The 19,324-nt window shown below is 50.4% G+C and overlaps 1 protein-coding gene across 1 annotated transcript; it reads right to left on the reverse strand.

Moving 5' to 3' along the window:
• Positions 1-455: 455 nt before the first annotated feature.
• On the reverse strand, positions 456-12,716 carry ARL8A (ADP ribosylation factor like GTPase 8A). Its single transcript, XM_036758138.1, has 7 exons — positions 12,257-12,716; positions 4,395-4,475; positions 3,741-3,814; positions 3,241-3,334; positions 2,901-2,968; positions 1,974-2,044; positions 456-1,558 (listed from the first exon to the last, which is right to left on the reverse strand). The coding sequence occupies exons 1-7, from the start codon at positions 12,377-12,379 to the stop codon at positions 1,509-1,511; spliced, it is 561 nt and encodes a 186-aa protein (XP_036614033.1). The 5' UTR covers positions 12,380-12,716; the 3' UTR covers positions 456-1,508.
• Positions 12,717-19,324: the final 6,608 nt, after the last annotated feature.

Genomic DNA, 19,324 nt, shown 5'->3' on the forward strand with positions numbered 1-19,324 from the left:
CTGTAGAACTAAGCCAGGGAACACTGATGGGAAAGGGTGAAAAGGTTCTCCCTTTCAGCAGCATGACCGCTGGGTCATCCATCAGGATCCAGCAGGGGCCTTCGAGATCATCTGGTCCAACCTGCCCATTTTCCAGATGGGGAGACCGAGCCTCAGAGAGGGGGAAGTGAGACTGCCCAGGTAGTGTGTGACAAGAGCTGGCCTTTGAGCCGAGATCCTTGTTCTGAAGACACTGCTCTTTCCACTGGACCTTGCCAGCAGGGGACTCCCAGGTGCTCCCATGTACTGAGAGAATGTGGGCGGGGGGTTGGGGGTTGGGGTTGGGGTAGGGGTGGTGAGGGCTATGGTGCTTGGGTCTAGGCATGTCTCCCTGTGCTCCAAACGACCCCTATGTCCAAGGGTCTGCCTCACTATACATCACGACTAGGAAAAAAAATAACTGGCAGCAAAACCCCCCCAACACAAAATTGTTAATTTATTCTCATTATTAGGAGGCCAAAAAAAAAATTGTACAGTTACAAGAGTCATTTTCCAACAGAAGGAATCCAATGTGAGCCAGAAAGTGTTGTAAAAAAAGGGGAGATAAATGCCACTTTACAATTCATTAAATAAAAACAAAACCAACCCCAAAGAACCAAAATCCCCCATGCTGAGCTCTCTCCTTGTGCAAGTCTGCAAAGTAAGACCAGTAAGGGAGGTGGGCGAGAGCTGGGGAGGCCCAGGCAGGAGTCAGGGCAGGGGGGAAGGGGGGCTGGCCAAGCTGCCCTTTTTGGGGGTAAAGAGCCTGGGGCAGGCAGAAGAGGGGCCAGGGGAGGAAGCCTGAAAGACAATGCTGGCATTCTCATCCCTGATGCCGGATGGATGGTCTTTGGCAGCTGGCTTGTGCCTGTTGGCCCCTCCCCACCTGGAGGGAAGGGGTCGGGGGATCCCACAAGGTTGGGAGCAGAGGGGCGCAGGATGGCCACCAGTGCCAGGGCCAGGGTCCAGCCCCAGGACATCAGCCTCCTCCCTGTTTTCCAAGCCTTATGCTCCCCCTCCCCTAAAGCTTTTCTTCCTCCCTAAAGATTTTTGGCCTCTCCTAACCCCCTGCTGGCCCTGGCATCATCATATGGTTGATTTTAGTCATTGCTTAAATTAAAAAATTAAAATATATATACATATATATACTGTACACACAGGACAGTAACTGAACAGTGTTGGGAAGGGCAGAGTGGGGCTGGAGAGGGGGTGCAAGGTCAGGGAGAGGGATGTAGGGATTAGGCGGAAGGGAACAAAGGGCAGAGAGGGGGAGAAGTTAGCGGGTCCAGGTGGGACCAGTATTCTTTACAATAAAAACAGGAGTTCAGACCTCAGCAGAACAGTACTCTGGGTCCCTGGAGAGTCCCCCGCCACCGCACACACTGAGGAGGGGGCAGGAGGAAGGGGGACGGGAGGGGCCGGTGAGGAACACGGCTTTAGGTTTGGATGATGGCGGTCCCTGGTCCGGGGGGAAGGGATGGACCGCTGTCTCAGCTTCTCCGTGACTTTGAATGTTGGATAAGCCACTGTAGGGTGATGTCTGTGGGAGCAACAAGGTTCATCAGGTGAGAGACTGTGACTGAAGGTGATTCTGAGGGGGAAGGTCAGGGATAATTTAGAGGAACGCCTAGAACCGAGGGGCTGGGCACTGAATGGTTCCTCAGGCAGGGAGCACAGCTCATGCTAAAGGACAGGTGCTTTTACCCTCTCACCTCCTAGTGACTAAAAGCAGCTGCAGGGGTCACAGGAGGATGTGAAAGTCTGGGAGGGAGGATGAAAAATCTGAGACTCTCAGCGCTGGGGCTGCAGCTGGGCAGGCTAGAGCATGCCAGGCCTATGATGTCGAGCCCCTGAAACATTGGTTTCCTTTTCTATTTGGCTCCCAGGAATGTGTCATCCCAGCACCTTCCCGGACTCCCCGTCCCTTGCTACCCCCCAGCCCCAAACCTACACACCGATGTTATCTTTTTCTTTGCAGGAGATAGAATAGCAGCAGATCTCTCGGTCCTGGATTGCGGACAAATTCCTAAGGGTGGGAAATAACAGGTTTTTCTCAGACGGGGGTGGGGGGGTTTGGGGGCGGTCCGCCCAGGCTGGCCAGAAACTAGAAGGGGAAGGGGTGTGGAACAGGGACTCTGGGCATTGGTGAGGCCTTTAGAAAAGCAGCATTGGGTGCCACCCTGTGGCCGATCAGGGAACAGGCCTCTACTCCTCAGGGCCCTGGAGCAAAGGCTGATGCCCTGGGGGCCGATTTCCTGAGAAAATACAGGAGGCCCTTTTTGGACGGGGAGCTAGGAAGAGCTAGAAATAGGAGACTGATTGGTGGGGAGTGCCAGGAAAAGTATAGGCCCGGGGAGCAGCAGACGGGTTCTAGACCTTGCTCTCTCTCCAGCCATCAGTGTGATCTCAGGCCATTCATCTGACCTTCCTGGGTCTCAATTTCTTCATCTACGTCTACAAACCATCTCCGAAAGCTCTTCCAATGTACCACTTAAAAATGAATTTCAGAAATTAACTGATGGGGTTTTTCCAGGAGAAATACTTTTGGATTTTAAGGGAGAAAATTTTTACATTTGAAATAGGGAAGTCCCAAAATATTGTGGACTTTAATCTAGAAATTCTCTTTCAACAACATGAAGCTGTGCAGTGCTTAAGAATATTTGAGGGGGAAAAACAGAATATTTGAGGAAAGAAAACAGAGCTGGGAGTGGGGGAAGGGAACAGCTTCCAGCTGAGCACCAGGATCAGCCTCATGCTCCCTGGCCTCTCTCAGTTAGGTTGCTCATGTGTAGAATGAGCAGGGTTGGTCTGGCTGGCCTTTACCGTCCCTTCCTGCTCTAACAAGAGACCCTGTGCTAAAAAAGAGATCAATCTGCACTCACATTTTTTCAATCAGCTCCTTCTCATCCAGAGCACCAGGAAGGTCTCGCTTGTTTCCCAGGACGAGGACCTATTGGGCAGAGAAGGTAGAGAAGGGGTTGAGATTCTTGATCACTCTCTATCAAGGTGATGGGACCCAGCAGACCACATAGTGAGGTCGCTTCTACATAAAGAGCCTTTGCCTCGCCCTTCCCATAATACCCAGACTCAAGCCTCTTTCTCTAATCCCAGCTCCCCCTTCCTGGCTCAGCTTCTCCTCCCATCCCCACCACCAATCCTGGTGTCACCCATATCCTTCATCCTTAGGGCCATTCTCTTCCTCTCCAGCCTTGGCTCACTGACCGGGATTCCCTGCAGCTGGGGCTTGTCCAATAGATTGTGTAACTCATTTTTGGAGGCCTCAATCTTCTCCTGGTCGGCGGCATCCACCATGTACCTGTGCATATGGGAGGGAAATGGTGATTTAATACCACATATGGGCTGAAACATGGAGAGGCTAAAGATTAAAAAAGGCAGGACTCAGTCAAGGGAGTCCAAAAGCCATGAGGACTCAACTCCCTATGATGAAGAAGGAACTCTGGTCAGGGCACTGTACACTCAGGCCAATGAAGGGCAGAGCAGAGGTGAGGGTGGGTCCCTGGGGCTTAGACATGCCCTACCCACAGCCTGGACACTCTGCATTTGACTAGGTCCCACCTAAAGCGCCAATCGATTTACCCTAGTCTGGTCCTTGTGTGAAGGATGCCACAAGGCCCTCATGAGGGGACAGGCTGGAGGAGGTGGGGGGTTTGAAGACAGGATGCAGTGGGGAGCCAGGGAGGGCCTTGGGCCCCTACACTTACACAATGGCACTCACTCCACGACAGTATCGCTCCCACATGCTACGGAAACGGGGCTGGCCTCCGATGTCCCAGAGCTGGGGATCAGGGAGAAGAGATAGGGCCTCAGGGCCAGGAAACATGCACCCCAACACCTCCAGCCCCACTGGAGCCACTACTCTCCCCACCCCACAAACACTCTCAAGGTCTCTTCCCACTCGCCCTCCTACCTTTCTGATGTATTTCTCATGTAGTAGTAATTTTTAGTACCACAAATGAATCCAAGTGCATTTATTAAGCACTTATGATAGGTAAACACTGGGGACACCAAGAGAAAAGTGGACAGTCCCCGTTTTCAAGGAGCTCACCTTCCACTGGAAGACAGCACACAATGGATGTGAATCTAATCAGATGTACTAGTCTAGCATCTCCTCACTAGCCTACATGTTCCATCAGGTCAGGGGCCAGATTTTAACTCAACTCTAACTTCTCAGTGCCAGTACAGAATGGTCACTCCTCCCGCTTCCTCCTCCGCCCTCTGCCTGCAGGCTCCAGGTCTCCCTGAGACCAGGAGGGAACGGAGGAGGCGTCTCCTTCCACTGTCCCTCTGCTACTTTCACCTCCCGATGCCCACCCCTTCGGACCCTGCGCTCAGGCTCTGGCTGTCCGCCCTCTCACCTTGATGGTCACGTTCCCTTTGGTGATTTTGCGCATGTTGAAGCCTACGGTTGGGATCATGTCTTCATTGAACTGTCCTGACTGGAAAAAGAGTCAGAATTAGAGCTATTCCCCATTGACATAGTACAAAGAAACCAGGACCCCTCCAGGCCTGACAAAATCAGCATGATGGATTCTAGGCTTCTCATGTTTGAAGGTAAGTCCACTGGCCATCTTGTTTGTCCTCAGAACTGGGCAGTGCCTAAACCAACCCAGGCGCTTGGCCCATGTTTAAACCTCTCCAAGGAAAGAAAACACAATTTCCATCAGGCAAAACCTTGATGTTTCTCACACTGGACTGTCAGGAAGTATTTCCTGAGTTCTAATAATTGCCATTTGTGGGAGAGTTTTAAGGTTTATTTCTGCAGTTAATTATGCCGATTACTTTTCTTATGTCCCCCCACTCCTCCCATCCCCAGTATCTTTGTCACGGCAATTTTTTTTTTGGATATTGCTACAGTTTCTTTGCTAAGATTTTATTTTAAATCTCTATATCCATATTCATTAGTAAAATCCGTCTACCCTTGCTTTATCCTCCTTTCGTTGCACTTTTTGGTAAAGCACTTTCCTCATAATAACCCTTTGTACAAGAGTTATTATTCCCACTTTCCAAATAAGGAAACAGACTCAAAAGTTAGGGGTTAGTGTCTGAACTTCCTCAATCTACTGACTCAAGTCCATCTATGCACTATGATACACTAAAATGCAAGAGAAACCCTTTCTTACTTTAGTTCTCAGTGGGGCTGGAAGAAAGCCTTAGAAAAACCATTCAAGTTATACCTCAGCCTATTTCTTTCCAAGGATTACCCACAGATGGTATAGAATGTCCATGATGAAGGCTGAGTTCCAGGGTGGCTCTTCCTGTTCCCCTAGAATATGTCTAGATTGCATTGCTCCCAAATCAAGGAATACGTGACCAATTTTCACATTAGCCTGAACCAAACTAACACTGGGAAAGTAATTGTGCTCCCCTCGGACCATAGCATGTTCCAAAAGCAAGCCAATTTTTTCCCCTTTACTTTACAGAGAGCTTTCGTTTTTATATCGCCTTGATTTCCAAATCTCTTTCTGACTCCTGACATCTAACATTTCGGTTCACCCATGTTAGGATGACTCACTCCCATTCAGTTTGCTGCGATTCCACTTCGGGCACCTATCTGTAAACTGCTTCATCATTTCTATTTTTCCTCTCTAGATATCTCCAAGATCTCCATGTTGCTTTTGTTGCAGTTCAGTTGTTTTTGGTTGTGTCTGACTCTCTGTGACCCCAATGGAGATTTTCTTGGCAGAGATACTGCAGTGCTTTGCCATTTCCTTCTCCGGCTCATTTTACAGATGAGGAAACTTAGGCCAACTGGGTCAAGTGACTTGCACAGGGTCACACAGCTAGGAAACACCTGAAGCCACATTTGAACTCAGGTCTTTCTGACTCTAGGCCTGGCACTCTATCCACTGAGCCACCCAGCTGCCCTAGGTTGCTGTCAACCCCTAAAGATGCAGGGACTGATGAGGCAGTCTCCTGTGGTAGAAAACATCCTGGGTTTGGAGACTGTAGCTGGGTTCAAATCTTAGTTCTGCTTATTATCTATATGACCCAGTCACTGCCCTGCTTTGGGCCTGCTTCATCTATGAAATGAGGGCATCAGACTGGAAGTCCTCTAAGGTCTGTTCCACCCCTAAATCTGGATGACCTTGGAAAAATGAGTTCACTTTTCTGAGCCTCAGTTTCTCCTTATGCCAAATGAAGGGATTGGTCTAAATGGCCTCTAATGCTCCTTCAGCCTCTACACCTGCCATCCTCTGATTCCAAGCTGGCTATTTGTCTCAACAAAGGCAGGACCAAGTGAAGTGGATGGGATAAATCTATTTATCTTTCAGGCACAGCAGCCTCTGGAGGCTGGGCTCGACACAACTTGAAAGGGGACCACGCCACCCATCACTTGGGTACCATTAATTGGTGCTGAGGCCTTTAAGCAGTGGATGGATGACCACTTGGTGGGCATTTCTTTTTAGCATGGATTAGACCAGATGGCCTCGTAGGCCCAAGGCCTGGGATTCTGACCTCCAGGTCACCCAAAATCGAGAGTCAAACAGGGAACTGAACCCAAGGGTTCAGGCTCCCTCTTGCAACATCCCCTCCTGGATTTTTTTTCGGGCCCCATGGTATAGGACATGGCTATGCCTCACTCCAGGCACAGAAGTCAAGAACTGGAATTGACAATCAGCACAGAACCATCTCCATCTTCAAGTGTCCATGCACATTCAAAGAGTCATGGATGAGAGCTGGAAGGGACCCTGAGAGATCATCCAGTCCAGCCCCCGAGAGGTATCCAATTATCCAATATCACAGAGAAGTAGCAACTGACAGAGCAGGACTTGAAACCAGGTCTTTGACTTCAGATTCAGGGCACTTTCCACTACGCCACACTGTCTTTAAAGCGATCTGCCCTCTTCTATCCCCTTTCCACCTGCATGTGGCACCTACAACACTCACTTAAGTGTGAAGAAATGCCTCTTTATTGACTCCTGGTGGAAACTGGATGTGGCTATGGTTACCTGTCCCTATGCTTCTGTGTACAGAATACTGCAGCCCATAGTGGGGCTGGGATGCTTGGCCAGATAGAACATGATGGTGGCACAAACTTAACAATGTGGGCTTGCTCCAGAGGAAAGACGGCAGCTTTCTGTGGGTGCAGACCAAGATACGGGCTGGACTCACCCAGGCACATTACATTCTCTCTTCCCCTTCCTGCAAAGTGAGTCTGGTAAGGCCCATCATCACACCAATATGATGATCCCAGATTCAGAGCTGGACAGGACCCTGAGATCTAGTCCAATCTCTCCATGAAGAAAGTGAGAAAATTGCTAAAAGCTTTACAAATATTATCTCATCTGATCTTAATGACAACCCTCTGACGTAGACACCATGATGTTTCCTACTTTACAGGGGAGGAAACTGAGGCAGAAAGTGATTTCCCCAGGGGCACACAGCTAGGAAGGTCTGAGGCTACATGTGAACTCAGGATGTCCTAACTCTAGACCCATGCTCTATGTGCTGACCAACTAAGACTCAGAGATGTTAAGTGACCTCCCAAGGTCACACGTAATGTGGTGCATCAGGGATTCAAACCCAGGGCCTTCCAAACCAGCTTTCCCCCAACACCCACCAAGTTCCACCCCGTGACTAGCGTTACCCTCGAATCCTCAATTGGGGGTGTTCTAGGATCACCATAACAACACACTTTCAGGTTTATGAGGCCCTCTGTTCACAACAGCGCTGTGAGGTGGGTGACAGCAGCTTATCTTGTTGTTGAGTCGCTGCAGTGGTGTCTGGTTTGCTGTGATCCCGTTTAGGGTTTTCTTGGCACAGATACTGGAATTGTTTGTCATTGCTTTCTCCAGTTCATTTTACAGATGAGGAAACCAAGGCAAACAATGCTGAGTGACTTCTACAGGGTCACAGAGCTAGTAAAGTGTCTGGGGCCAGATCTGAACTTAGGAAGATGAGTCTTCCTGACTCCAGGCACTCTGTGCCACCTAGCTGCCTCCACTACAGTTGGTACTGTACCCATTTTATAGAAGACCCTGTGGCTGAGCACAATGAAATGACTACAGTAAAGTTACAAAGTATCAGGCCTGGAATTCAAGCCCTGGAGCTTCCCACTGCACTCTATTACATAGCCTCTCAAGACTAGAGGCCTGTGAACTATAAGCATGTTTATTTTACCTTCTTTTTTTCAAAGCTAAATACAACGCTCTTTATAAAACCCAGGCTGGCCCCTGGTAAGCCAAAGGACGGGGCAGCCAAGCAGGACAACACAAGGACCAGTCTATGGCAAAGGAAATAAAAAGGCAGCTCCCTCAGTGGCTGGAGGGCTGGGCGGAGAGGGGGCACTTCTAAGGAGAGGCTGAGAGCTAAAGCCCAGGAAGGACAACTCCCAGTGGGTTTGAATATGGCCATTTTCCTTTCCTGACAGGGGTCTGGCTCCGCCCCCAACTCTTCCCAAGTCCCTTGGGTCAGGCTAAGGCTAAGGCAGAGGCTCTTCTCTATAAAAGGCCTCTGCCCCCCTGGGACTGATGGCCAAGATAGCTGGTGAGCACTGGATGGAACCTTGGAGGTCACTGAATCCAACCTAGTGCTTTGCACATGGTCACTCAGAGCCAGGATGAAAACTCAAGTCCTGAAGTCAAGTCTGCCTCTGACGGCTCCTTTACTTAGAAGATCCAGGCCTGGTAAGGTCATCCAGGGCAGAAAGCTTCCCAGATGGGGCCAGGAAGGAGATCCTAGGCCCACGGACTTGGAGTTGGGCCATCAGAAGTCCCCTGGCATAACTCCCTTATTTTACAGATACAGAACCTGAAGACCAGAAAAGGGGAAGCGACTGGCCTGAGGTCACACAGTGAGTAAAAAGAACCGTGGCACCAAAGGCTAATCTAAGGGCAGTTACACTGGACCACAAGTTGAGAAGACCAGAGTTCAAATCCTACCTCAGACAGGCTGGACTACTTGCAAGTCGCTTAACCTCTCTTGGCCTCAGTTTCCTCGTTCTGGCACCTTCCTCAAAGGGTGGCTAAGACTGCATGAGATGGAGTATGTGAAGGCTTTGCAAATGTTAAAATGCTACGTAAATACGGGTGAATCAGTAAGTACTGGCTAAAGGAACACAAGTAACAGCAGCTGACCTTTAGGTTTTACAACGGGCTTTCCTACAAACCAGGAGAAAGCCCCGACTGTGACGACAGGGACATGGGGACGTGGGTCGAGGTGCTTCCCTCTCTGGGTTTCAATTTCTCATCTCTAACATGAGGGTCTGGGCTATGTGATCAATCAGAAACCTCCTACTTCTAACATTTTGGGAGTCTGAATTTTAGTTCCTTCTCCGTGGAAACAGGAGGAGTTCCTGTCTCCCAAGAATTGAGGAGATGAACCCTGAAAGGAAAAGCAAACATTTTGTGGCTCACTCCCAGCTTCTAGATCAAGTGAACAAGAATCGAGCAAAATATGGCTATTGGGAAAAGTGGGAATTCTGAGAGACTCAGCAGAAAAAAGCACCCCCACTTTCACCCCCTCTTGTTCAGTTAATATGGATGGGAACTAAGCCATAGCGCAGCTAGGTGGTACAGTGGATAGAGCACGGGGCCTGACATTGGTGAGAGCCGACTTCAAATTTAGCGTCAGATACTTCTAAGCTATCTGACCCCAGGCAAGTCACTTAAAAACTTCTGCTTGCCTCAGTTTCCCTGACTGTAAACCTCTCAGGATTGTTGTGAGGATCAGATGAAATAATATTTGTAAAAGCACTTGACACAGTGCCTGGCTTACTGCCAGGCTTACTGCCTGTTAATAAATGCTTACTGCCATCCCCTAAGCCCCTGACTCAGTTCTTATTTGTTTCATCAACTCCTCATTTTGGACCATGAATGGAGGTGAGGGCAAAAAACTTCAGAGTCTCACCAGCTGTACAAAGGCTCCACTCTGAATACCACCCACTACATGGTGGGTGCTCAGGTCATTCCCAATTCAAGTTCTTCTCCAACCCCTCTAGGGCTCACACAGTACAGAGGAGTGACTCAGAGAGAAACGGAGAAAGTCATAAGTTCATGAAGCAATGGCAGGGTTCGGGTGGCCGGGGTTACAAGTTTGTTGGCGCTTTTTAGGGCTTCCTTTCAAAGAGGGTCAAGTTAATCTGCCATTTCCTCCTGGGGTCTGCACTTTTGAACTGAATCAAAGACAGCAGAGCGGCCCAGCAGATAAAATACCTCGTGGGCCTCCCAGAAGCATCTCTGATACGGGTGCTAGGCTGGGATTCTGGATTCCTGGGTTCTCCCATCACTAGGTATGGTACCAGCCCAGGACAAAGGAGGACCTTCTAACAGATGCTTTTCCAGGGTCACAGCAACAGACATCATAGTAGATAAGTGTGTTGTCAGCTGTTATGATTATTGTTACAGGGATTGTTGCTTAGGGGGTGGGATGGGCGTGGTAATGCCCACTAGGAAACAGCTGGGCAGTGGATGGATTTCTATATCCACTGATTCCTTTCCAGGAACATGGTCTCATTAATACTCCATCAGGAGCCTTGCGCAAGGGATTGTGGGCAATGCCAAAGCTGTCTGTCCCCCCTGCCCCATGCTGTTCCCTAGGCCAAGAGCAGAACAGCATCAACTTCTCTCAGGACACAGGGCCTAAAAGCAAACGCATTCCACCCATCCTATTAACCCAGGCAAACCTACAGAATTCAGGTGATAGACTATCAGAAATGGAAAGGACCTTGGAGATCGTTTTGTCCAAGCTCCTTGTTTTTTCTCTCAAGTCCTTCATTTCAAAGATAAGGAACCGAGGCCCAGAGACTTGCCCAAGGTCACTCAGCTAACCAGCACAATAGAAAGCAGGATCTATTTCTCTGGCTCTTAATGCAATTCTCTTTCCACTACACAATGTTATCATATAGCTTTCACTTTGTCATATAAGCAAACAATTTATTGTTAAAAATCTTACGAATGTCGGGGCTTGCAAGCAAAAACAAACACTAGGCCAAATTCAGCAGCAATCACAAACCATTTGGCCCATTCGTGGTAGAAATGGTCCTCTCCAGTTCCCACCCTTTGTGTCCCCACGAAAACAGTTACTAACTCCCTGTCTGAATATCTGACTCCCCCAAAGTCAAGGGGGAAAAGGAAAAGAGAGAACTAGGGCTCCTGTCCCCCGCCTGAGATAGCCAAAGGTCCCTCAATGACCCCAGACTCTAACCTTGAGGTCCCTGACTATAGATCTAGGGAGGGGAAAGTGGGTGGCTGGGTCCCAGTGGGGAGTCGGGTCTACAGATCACCGCGCCAAAGGGAATAGTCTGGACCAGGAAGACAAGGAATGCCGTGGCCCAAGGGCAGGCAGAACTGGGTGGGGAAGGGGCCCGAGGTTCTGTCTAGAGAATCTGGGAACAGAAGGGTAAACTCATGTGACTCTCTGGAGGCCTGCCTGCTCTTCTTCCCATTCCCCGCCCACCCCAGGCCTGATGTGATGACATCTGTCTCAGAGGATCCAGGATCACAGACCCTGAAATGCTGACACTTCCTATAAGCCCTGCCATTTGCCAGATTGGGGAACTTGACTGGCAGGTCAGGGGGAAGTCACCTAGGACCCTCAGGTCTTCAGGGGGGTCTTCTGACCGCCCCCCCATCGGATCAGCACTCCCAGCCAACCCCCGGCACTCCCGATCCTGGGCAGCCACGGCCTTGGGAGCGGGGCCGAGTCCCTGGGGTTGGGGGTGCCCGAGGAGGGCCCCCATCTCGGCTCCCCGCCCCCCCAGATCTGCTGAGCTCGGGGTGCAACTTCTTCCGAAGGATGCTGGCCATGCAGGCCGCAGCCATAACTGCAGCCTCAGCTCACACCCATCGAGCTCATCCTCCCTTTGGGGAGAGATTTAACCCTTTCCACGCCCGTCTCCCGGCCTCGGGCCCAGCTAGGATGCAGCCGTCCTTTCTGGGAGGGCATCTCGTCCTGGAGCCCCTGTCCCCGCCGTGTCCCCCCCACCCCGCACCGCTCCGGGGCACCCCTCCCGCAATGGTCACGCGGGTCGGCGGCTGGAGCCCGAGGAAGTGGCTTCTCGGTTCCCCCTCCCCCCGGGGCCCCACGAGGATGACATCTCCCCCTCCCCCACTCGGGGCTGTCCTTCCTCTTCCGGCTGGGAGGGGTTGCCCCCCCCGTGGGGCTCACTAACAGCCCCCCCCCCGGCCTCCCGCGGAGAGGACCGGGGCGGCTTTCGCCGCGTCATGCCCCTCCCCGACAGCGCCCCCCGAGCGGGGAGGGGCCCCCGGGCGCGTACCGCGATCACGTTGACGAAGGTGGTCTTGCCCGAGTACTGCAGCCCCACGAGCGTGAGCTCCATCTCCTCCTTCCAGAACAGGGCCTTGAACCAGTCCAGCAGCTTGTTGAACAAAGCGATCATGGTGGCGGCTCCGGCCGCGGGCCCCGCCCGCACGCCCGCCCCTGTGCCGCGCTCCGCTCCGGGCCCGAGCCGGGCCGCCCGCCGGCCTGCCCGCCTGCCCGGCCCGCCACGGGGACCCGGCGACTCGGCTGCAGCCGCTGCCGCTGCCGCTGCCGCTCCGGCCCGCCCGGCGACGCCCGCCCGCCGGCTCCCCGTCCGGCAGTCCGGCCGCTATCCGTGCGTCTGTCTGGGCAGCGGACGCCCGCCGAGCAGCCCCGCCCGCCCGTCCGCCCGCGCCTCCGTCCGTCTGTTGGTGTGTCTGCCTGCTCGCGCGGCCCGGGACCTGCTGGCGCCTGCACACTCGCCTGTCCGCCTGCCCGCCTGGCCCTCCGAGCAGCCCCGGCAGCAGCAGGAGCAGGAGCAGCAGCAGCACCAGCTCCCTCCCCGCTCCCCGCCCGTCGATGGGTGTGGCCTCAGAGCCCTCCCCCTCCCGCGCCGCGGCTGCTCTCCTTTCCTGCGCTCCTCCTCCTGTCCCTCCTCCCCCTCCTCAATCCTCCTGCTGCCGCCTTTCTCCCCCTCCTTCTTTCCCTTCCCCTCCTCCTCCTGCTGCTCTCCTTTCCTCCGCTCCTCCTCTCGTCCCTCCTCCTGCTGCTGCTGCTACTCTCCTCTTCTCCTTCCTGCCCTTCCTCTCCTCCTCCTGCTGCTGCTCTCCTTTCCTCCTCTCCCTCCTCCCCTTCCCTGCCTCCTGCTGCTCTCCTTTCCTCTCCTCCCTCTTCCCCTTCCGCTCCTCCTGCTGCTCTCCTTCTCCCCCATCCTTCCTTCCATCCCTCCTCCTCCTTTCCTGTCCTTCCCCCCCCTGCTGTTCTTCTCTCCTTGCATCTCTCCTTCCCTTCCTCATCCCCTTCCCCTCCTCTTCCTGCTGCCACTCTCCTTTCCTCCTATACATCCTCCCATCCCTCCTCCGCCCCTCCTCCTCCACTTCCCATCCTGACTGGTCTTGTTTTTTTCCTCTGCTCCTCCTTCCCTTCCTCCTCCTCCCATCCTTCTTCCCCTCCTCCTGCAGTTACTGCTACTCTCCTCCTTTCATCCCTTCCCCCCTCCTCCTGCTCTCCTTTCCTCCTATCCCTCCACCTCTTCCTCTTCCTCCTGCTCTCCTTTCCTCCTATCCCTCCACCTCTTCCTCTTCCTCCTGCTCTCCTTTCCTCCTCTCCTTCCACCTCTTCCTCCTCCTGCTCTCCTTTCCTCCTATCCCTCCATCTATTCCTCTTCCTCCTTCTCCTGCTCTCCTTTTTCCTCCCCTCCCTGCACAGGCCCTGCACCCCACTTCATCCTACCCACAGCCTTGGTCTGAGCCCCAGGTAAAGGGGGAGGGGGAAAGAGAACTGGGAAAAAAGAGAAAACCAGAATATGTAAAGTGGGGGTGAGGGTGGGCAGCTTGGGGGAAGCATTTCAGGGAAATGGGCCTAATTAGCCCTGCCTTCCTCCCATCACTGTCAGCAACGTCTTCACCTGATATTTAACTCCTCATCCTAGTTTTCAGTCCCTGGATATAATCATTGCTGACATTTTGTGCCACTTTTTTTTGTTTGTTTTGTTTTGGCAGGGCAATTGGGGTTAAGTGACTTGCCCAAAGTCACACAGCTAGTAAACATGTCAAGTGTCTGAGGCCGGATTTGAACTCAGGTCCTCCTGACTCCAGGGCCGGTGCTCTACTCACTGCGCCACCTAGCTGCCCCTTGTACTACTTTTTTTATTGGCACAGTAGGCACCTTGAAGGCTCATTGTGACACATTTTGTCTCACACAGTAGGTGCCTTAAAGGCTAGTGAGACATCTGTCTCACATTGTATTGGCACACAATAGGAGCTTTAATAAAGGCTCATTGTTTTGATTAATAGATAGCACTTCCAATTTTGTGAGGCCAAAGGGGATCGATAAACAGCACCTTCCTCCCAGGGTTGTTGTGAGAATGTAATGAGATAATTCATAAACCTCTGTGCAAACCCTAAAAGCACTATATAAGTGGTAGCAGTCACTCTTACTATGATTATTAGTTGATCTTCCCCATAGTACTGTGAGGCAATCAATCAACATCTGTTAAGAGCCTACTATGTGCCAGTCACTGTGCAAAGCATTAAGGCAAGGACTTTAATTACAGTATTAGAAATAGTAATTTAGTAATAGAAACCTATTACAGAGGGTTAGAGAGCTTACATGCTTAGCTCTAGCATTTAGCAGCACCTGGAACATAGTAGGTGCTTAATAAATGCTTGTTGAGTTAATGACTTATCCCTGGTTACATGGATAGTAAGTGTCAGAAGCTGGATTTGAATTCAGGTCTTTCTGACATTGAGACCTGTACTCTTTGCATTATGCCATGTTGGTTTTTTTGTTCAGAGAAAAGGTGGAGGTCAAAAGGAGTGAGGGGAGGAGGGCAAGAAGGAGCTTCCAGTCCCCTTAATCAACACACAGACCACTTGTTCTGTGGTCCCTCACCCCTACCCCCAGGAATGGTAGCTGAGGTTCTTCTTGCCATCTTGATGGCTTCACTGAGTCACATCTGAGAATGTTTACAAAATTAGCTCGCTTGATCCGATGATGACTGAGGTCAGCCTTTCAGTGAAGCTTTGGGGTGTGTATTAATGTGTGTGAGGAACTGGTGGGGGGGAGGTGGGTAGGAGGAATAGAGGGAGGAAAAGCAGCAGTGGCATAATATACTGGAAAGAGATTTGAATTTGGAGTCACTGAACCTGGGTTTGATTTTGGACTCTCCTTACTCCCTGTATGGCCTTATACAACATGCTTTCTCTCTCTAGGTCTCAGTATCCCCATCTGTCAAAGGAGAGGGTGGATTAGATTTGCAAGGTCCCTTCCAGCTCTAAATCCTCCAATCCTAGACATATAAGGAAATCGGGTTTGGGAAAGGGAGAGAGGAAAGTCGGCGCTATTGGTAGGAAGTAGTGATGGGAATGGGACATTCTGAGAAGAGAACCAGAGGATAAGAGTTGCCACCAGTTGAAAATAAATTATTGAGTGCTCACAGGGGATACAGGCACCAGATGCTGAGCCCCAGCTGTACAAATTGCACTTAGAGGCAACAAATAGCCTCATTTTGGTCTTTTATTTCCCCACCCCTCCTTCCTGTGTCCTACAGAGGCAACCCACTTCTGTAAGAAAGACTCTGGCCTGGATAGAGTCGTTATGCTTAATAAGATTCTTGCTAGTGTCCGTGTGGTTTAAAAAAAAAAAAAAAGAAAAAAGGAGGGGGGAGGTCTGGCTGATGAGAATTTGTAACAGGGGATTTCCAGGGAAGACGGTTCGTATGAGGGGAAGGAAAAGGTTTGTCTGTTTGGTTAAGAAATAAACAGTTTCCATCATGAGGTGCACAGGCTGTAGACAGGCCTGGCTTGCCAACCGTTACAGCCCCCAAAATAGTCCTGTGGAAGGGCACCCCTCCTCCAGCTTGGTTAGACACTTGCTGGCCCAGCCTGCATTTGCCTGGGCTGTTTGTACCACTCTAGCCCCATGCTTTAATTGCTTTTCTAGGCCTTGTGTTTCAAGGCAGTCCCCAGGCGGTGTTTCCTTCTTCTGGGGCCAAGGTAGGAGGTTTTGCTTTTAAGCTACACTCTGCTGACCCAAAATCTTACGGGCACATTCTAAAAAGATCTTCTTATTAACCATCATTGTGCCTGGAACAAAAATCAGACTCCCCTCAAAATCTTTATTTTTGGCTAACATGAAGCAAAATGACAGAGCCTCGGTAGAAACATCCTGGAACCCATAGCTGGCCTCCTGGTCTCTGCCTGCTCTTCGGAAACCACCTCAGCCAGGGAAGAATGAGACCCACCTTCCAGAGTGAGCCAGCTGGATTTTTGGAACTGGAATGACCTGGGAGATAGTGTAGGGCAATTCTCTCTTTTTACATCAGGAAACAGAGGCCAGAGTGGTGGTTACTTGTCCAAGGTCACAGACTGTAAGGACCAAATCAAAGCCTCAAGCCTATATCCCCTAACTCCCCATTCAGATGACCCTGGAAACTTGAAGTACCCACTTTGAAGAAGTCAGTCATGTTTGTGGCTGGAACGATCCTATCTGTCCCCACTACCCCTCTCTACTTCTTTATTAGCCAGCCCCTTCTGGCTTGTGCTGAACCATCTAAGTGAAATTCAATTTTAGGAGATTTCTGGAAATTAAGGGTGATGGTGGTTATACCACCTCTCTGCTTTGAGGGGTGAGGAGTCTTTCCTTCCTAAAAGGAGGTGAGGAAGGGCAGCACCCACTTGCCCTTCCAGAGATAGGAGCAAACAGTGATAGGTAATGGAAGAGGGGGCAAAGGCTGCAGAGACAAGACATGGAGCATCAGATGCTTCCTTTCCTACTACAACTTGCTCATTGTGGAAGAAAAATACCTCCACTGGGAGTTAGTCATGATTGACTAAGAGACTACCAGTGAATTCAATTAGACAAGAGTGGCCAAGCCAGTGAGCTAATCATCCTCTGGTTCTCTCTTCCCCTTCCCTATTGCTCAGATGCACTCCGCCTCATCACTGCCTTCTGCCCCTAATTGGAGGGTGGGACCATGAATTCCAAACCTCCATTTAAGGGGAGAGCTCTGGTCCAACTTCTCTTCCTTTCTCACCTGGGACTTTTCTGATTTCTCCACCTTCCCCCCAGGTCATGTTATTGGTCCTCTTTCATTTTGAAGAGGACCAATGACATCATAGGGTGATGTCTTGACTTGTGCCTGAATTGAATTTCAGTGAGGCAGAGTTGTGCAGAGTCAGCCTCACTCTCTCTACCAGAGTCACAGAAGTCTAATGGCAAGACAAAAGTCAGGATGACTGGTGATGGTTTGGGAGGCAGTGGGTGACCCCCTCAGTATCTTCAATTTCTGATCAAGCTCTAAGTGCTCCACAGTGCCTGCTTCAGCCACTTTCATGGCCCTTGGAACAAATTGCTCTCATCTGCCCATTCCACAGGGGGAGGTCTTCACAAGCTTGGAGTAGACATCCCCCTAACTCACCGACAGGGTTGATGCCTGTTGGTTACCCTCAATCTCCTTTAGCCCACTGCCTAGACAGTTTACTGGAGTGTGGCTGATGACCCACGGAGCCCCCCACAAGCGAGAGCTGACTGAATCAGCTAGACACCAAAGGCGGATGAGCTGCCCTGGAAAGAGCTCAGCAAGCCCTCACACCAGAGGTGTTAGTCCTCCTGGAACACCTCAGTACATCCAATATACCTTCTCCCCTTTCACCCCTCTCCACACCCATTTTTCAGCTTTTTGTGTTTTATCTTCTCCCATTAGATTGTAAACTCCCTGAGGGCAGGGACTGTCTGCTTTTTCTGTATTTTTTATTCCCAGCACTTAGCTCAATGCCTGGCACATAGCAGACACCTGCTAAATGTTTACTGACTGTTTACATAGCCCTTTAATGTTCACAAAATACTTTCCTCTCACAACTTTATGAGAAGGAAGTGGTACAAATATATTTAATTCTCATTTCACAGATGAAGAAATGAATGCTCAGAGTAACTTGCCTGTGATCCCACTGGTACTAAGTGACTGTGAGATTTGAAATGAAGTCTTTTCAAATCCATTCCTCTTCTCTCTGCCACAGGGACCTCCCAGAAAGGTGTCTACACCCAGAAAGAATTATCTCCTTGTTTTGGGGGGAAGGGGGTGAGGGGGAGGCCGAGCAAATCCTCAATCACCAGAATTCTACTCCTCCCCTACAGATAAACCCTTCAGAGTTCCAACTTGTTTCCCAGAGAATGATGAGCTGTAAGGGAGTACGCTTGAGAGGAAGGGTGGGAAGGATATGTGCTAAATATACTGAGGGTTTTTTCTGCCATAATCTAAGAAACTCAGGTGACCAGGGCAGAAGGACTAACAGGGCCAGGGATTGCCTACAGGTGGCACTCTTAGGCGTGGACACCTCTATCCCACAAATGCACACTCTTGGCAACATACATCCAGCCCAGCCTAACTCCATCCCCATGAGAAGTAAACCTTGACAGCAAACTTTGTACTTGTGCACAAAAGTATTTTTTCATGTAGTAAGGAAAAAAACCCCGTATTTCAAGAACCTTTTATTTTTCCACCTGATCACCCTCTTAGAGCTTTCTTGTTTCGAGTCCTCAAAAGGGATAGAAGGCTAAAAAGCAGATAGGGACGTTGATTGAGGGGTGGGGTGGGAACAAGAGAAAACAGCCTGGAAAATTCCCATAGCTTTTCTCATTCTTTAGATTTTGTTTGACTGACTCCTGATGCCTCAGTCATTAGCTTCTACTTGCTCAATTCTAATTTTTAATGAATTGTTGTCTTCGTTTTGCTTCTGGGCCTCCTTTTCCATTTGGTTGATTTTACTTTTCAGGGCATCATTTTCTCTAACTAGATTTCTGAATCTCCTTAGCCATTTCGCCAGTTTTGCTCTTTAAGGTTTTGTTTTCATCCGTAAATTTTTTCCATTTTTTCTTTTACCTCTCTAATTTGCTTTTTAAAATCCTCCTTGAGCTCTTCCAGGAATGCTTTTTGTGCTTGAGACCAGTTCACATTCCCTTTTGAGGTTTCAGATGTGGGTATAGTGTCCATGCTGTCCTCTTCCGAATTAGTATTTTGATTTTCCTTGTTTCCATAAAAAGAATCAATAGTCCTAGGTTTTCTAGAGTTCTTCATGTTGGTTAACTTTTTCCTGGCTTTAAAGTGGATTTCTGCTTCTGGGGTTCAGGGGGCTCTGTCCCAGGCTTCTTGTTCTGGGAATTGTGGGCGTAGTTATTGGCTTTGTGTGTTATGGCCTCTGGTTTTGTGAGGTGTGGGGGAGGGGTGGTTTGGCTGCTGGAAGTCTCCTCTTCCCTTAGTGCAGTGGTACAGCCCTTTTCTTCGCTGAAGTTTGATGCCTGCCACTTCCCCTGGCTGTTCGAAAAGGCATGTCTGGGGTCCTGGTGTCGAGGATTGCTGGCTCCG

This window comes from Trichosurus vulpecula, chromosome 4 (genome assembly GCF_011100635.1).
Source record: "Trichosurus vulpecula isolate mTriVul1 chromosome 4, mTriVul1.pri, whole genome shotgun sequence".
Lineage (NCBI taxonomy): Eukaryota > Metazoa > Chordata > Mammalia > Diprotodontia > Phalangeridae > Trichosurus > Trichosurus vulpecula.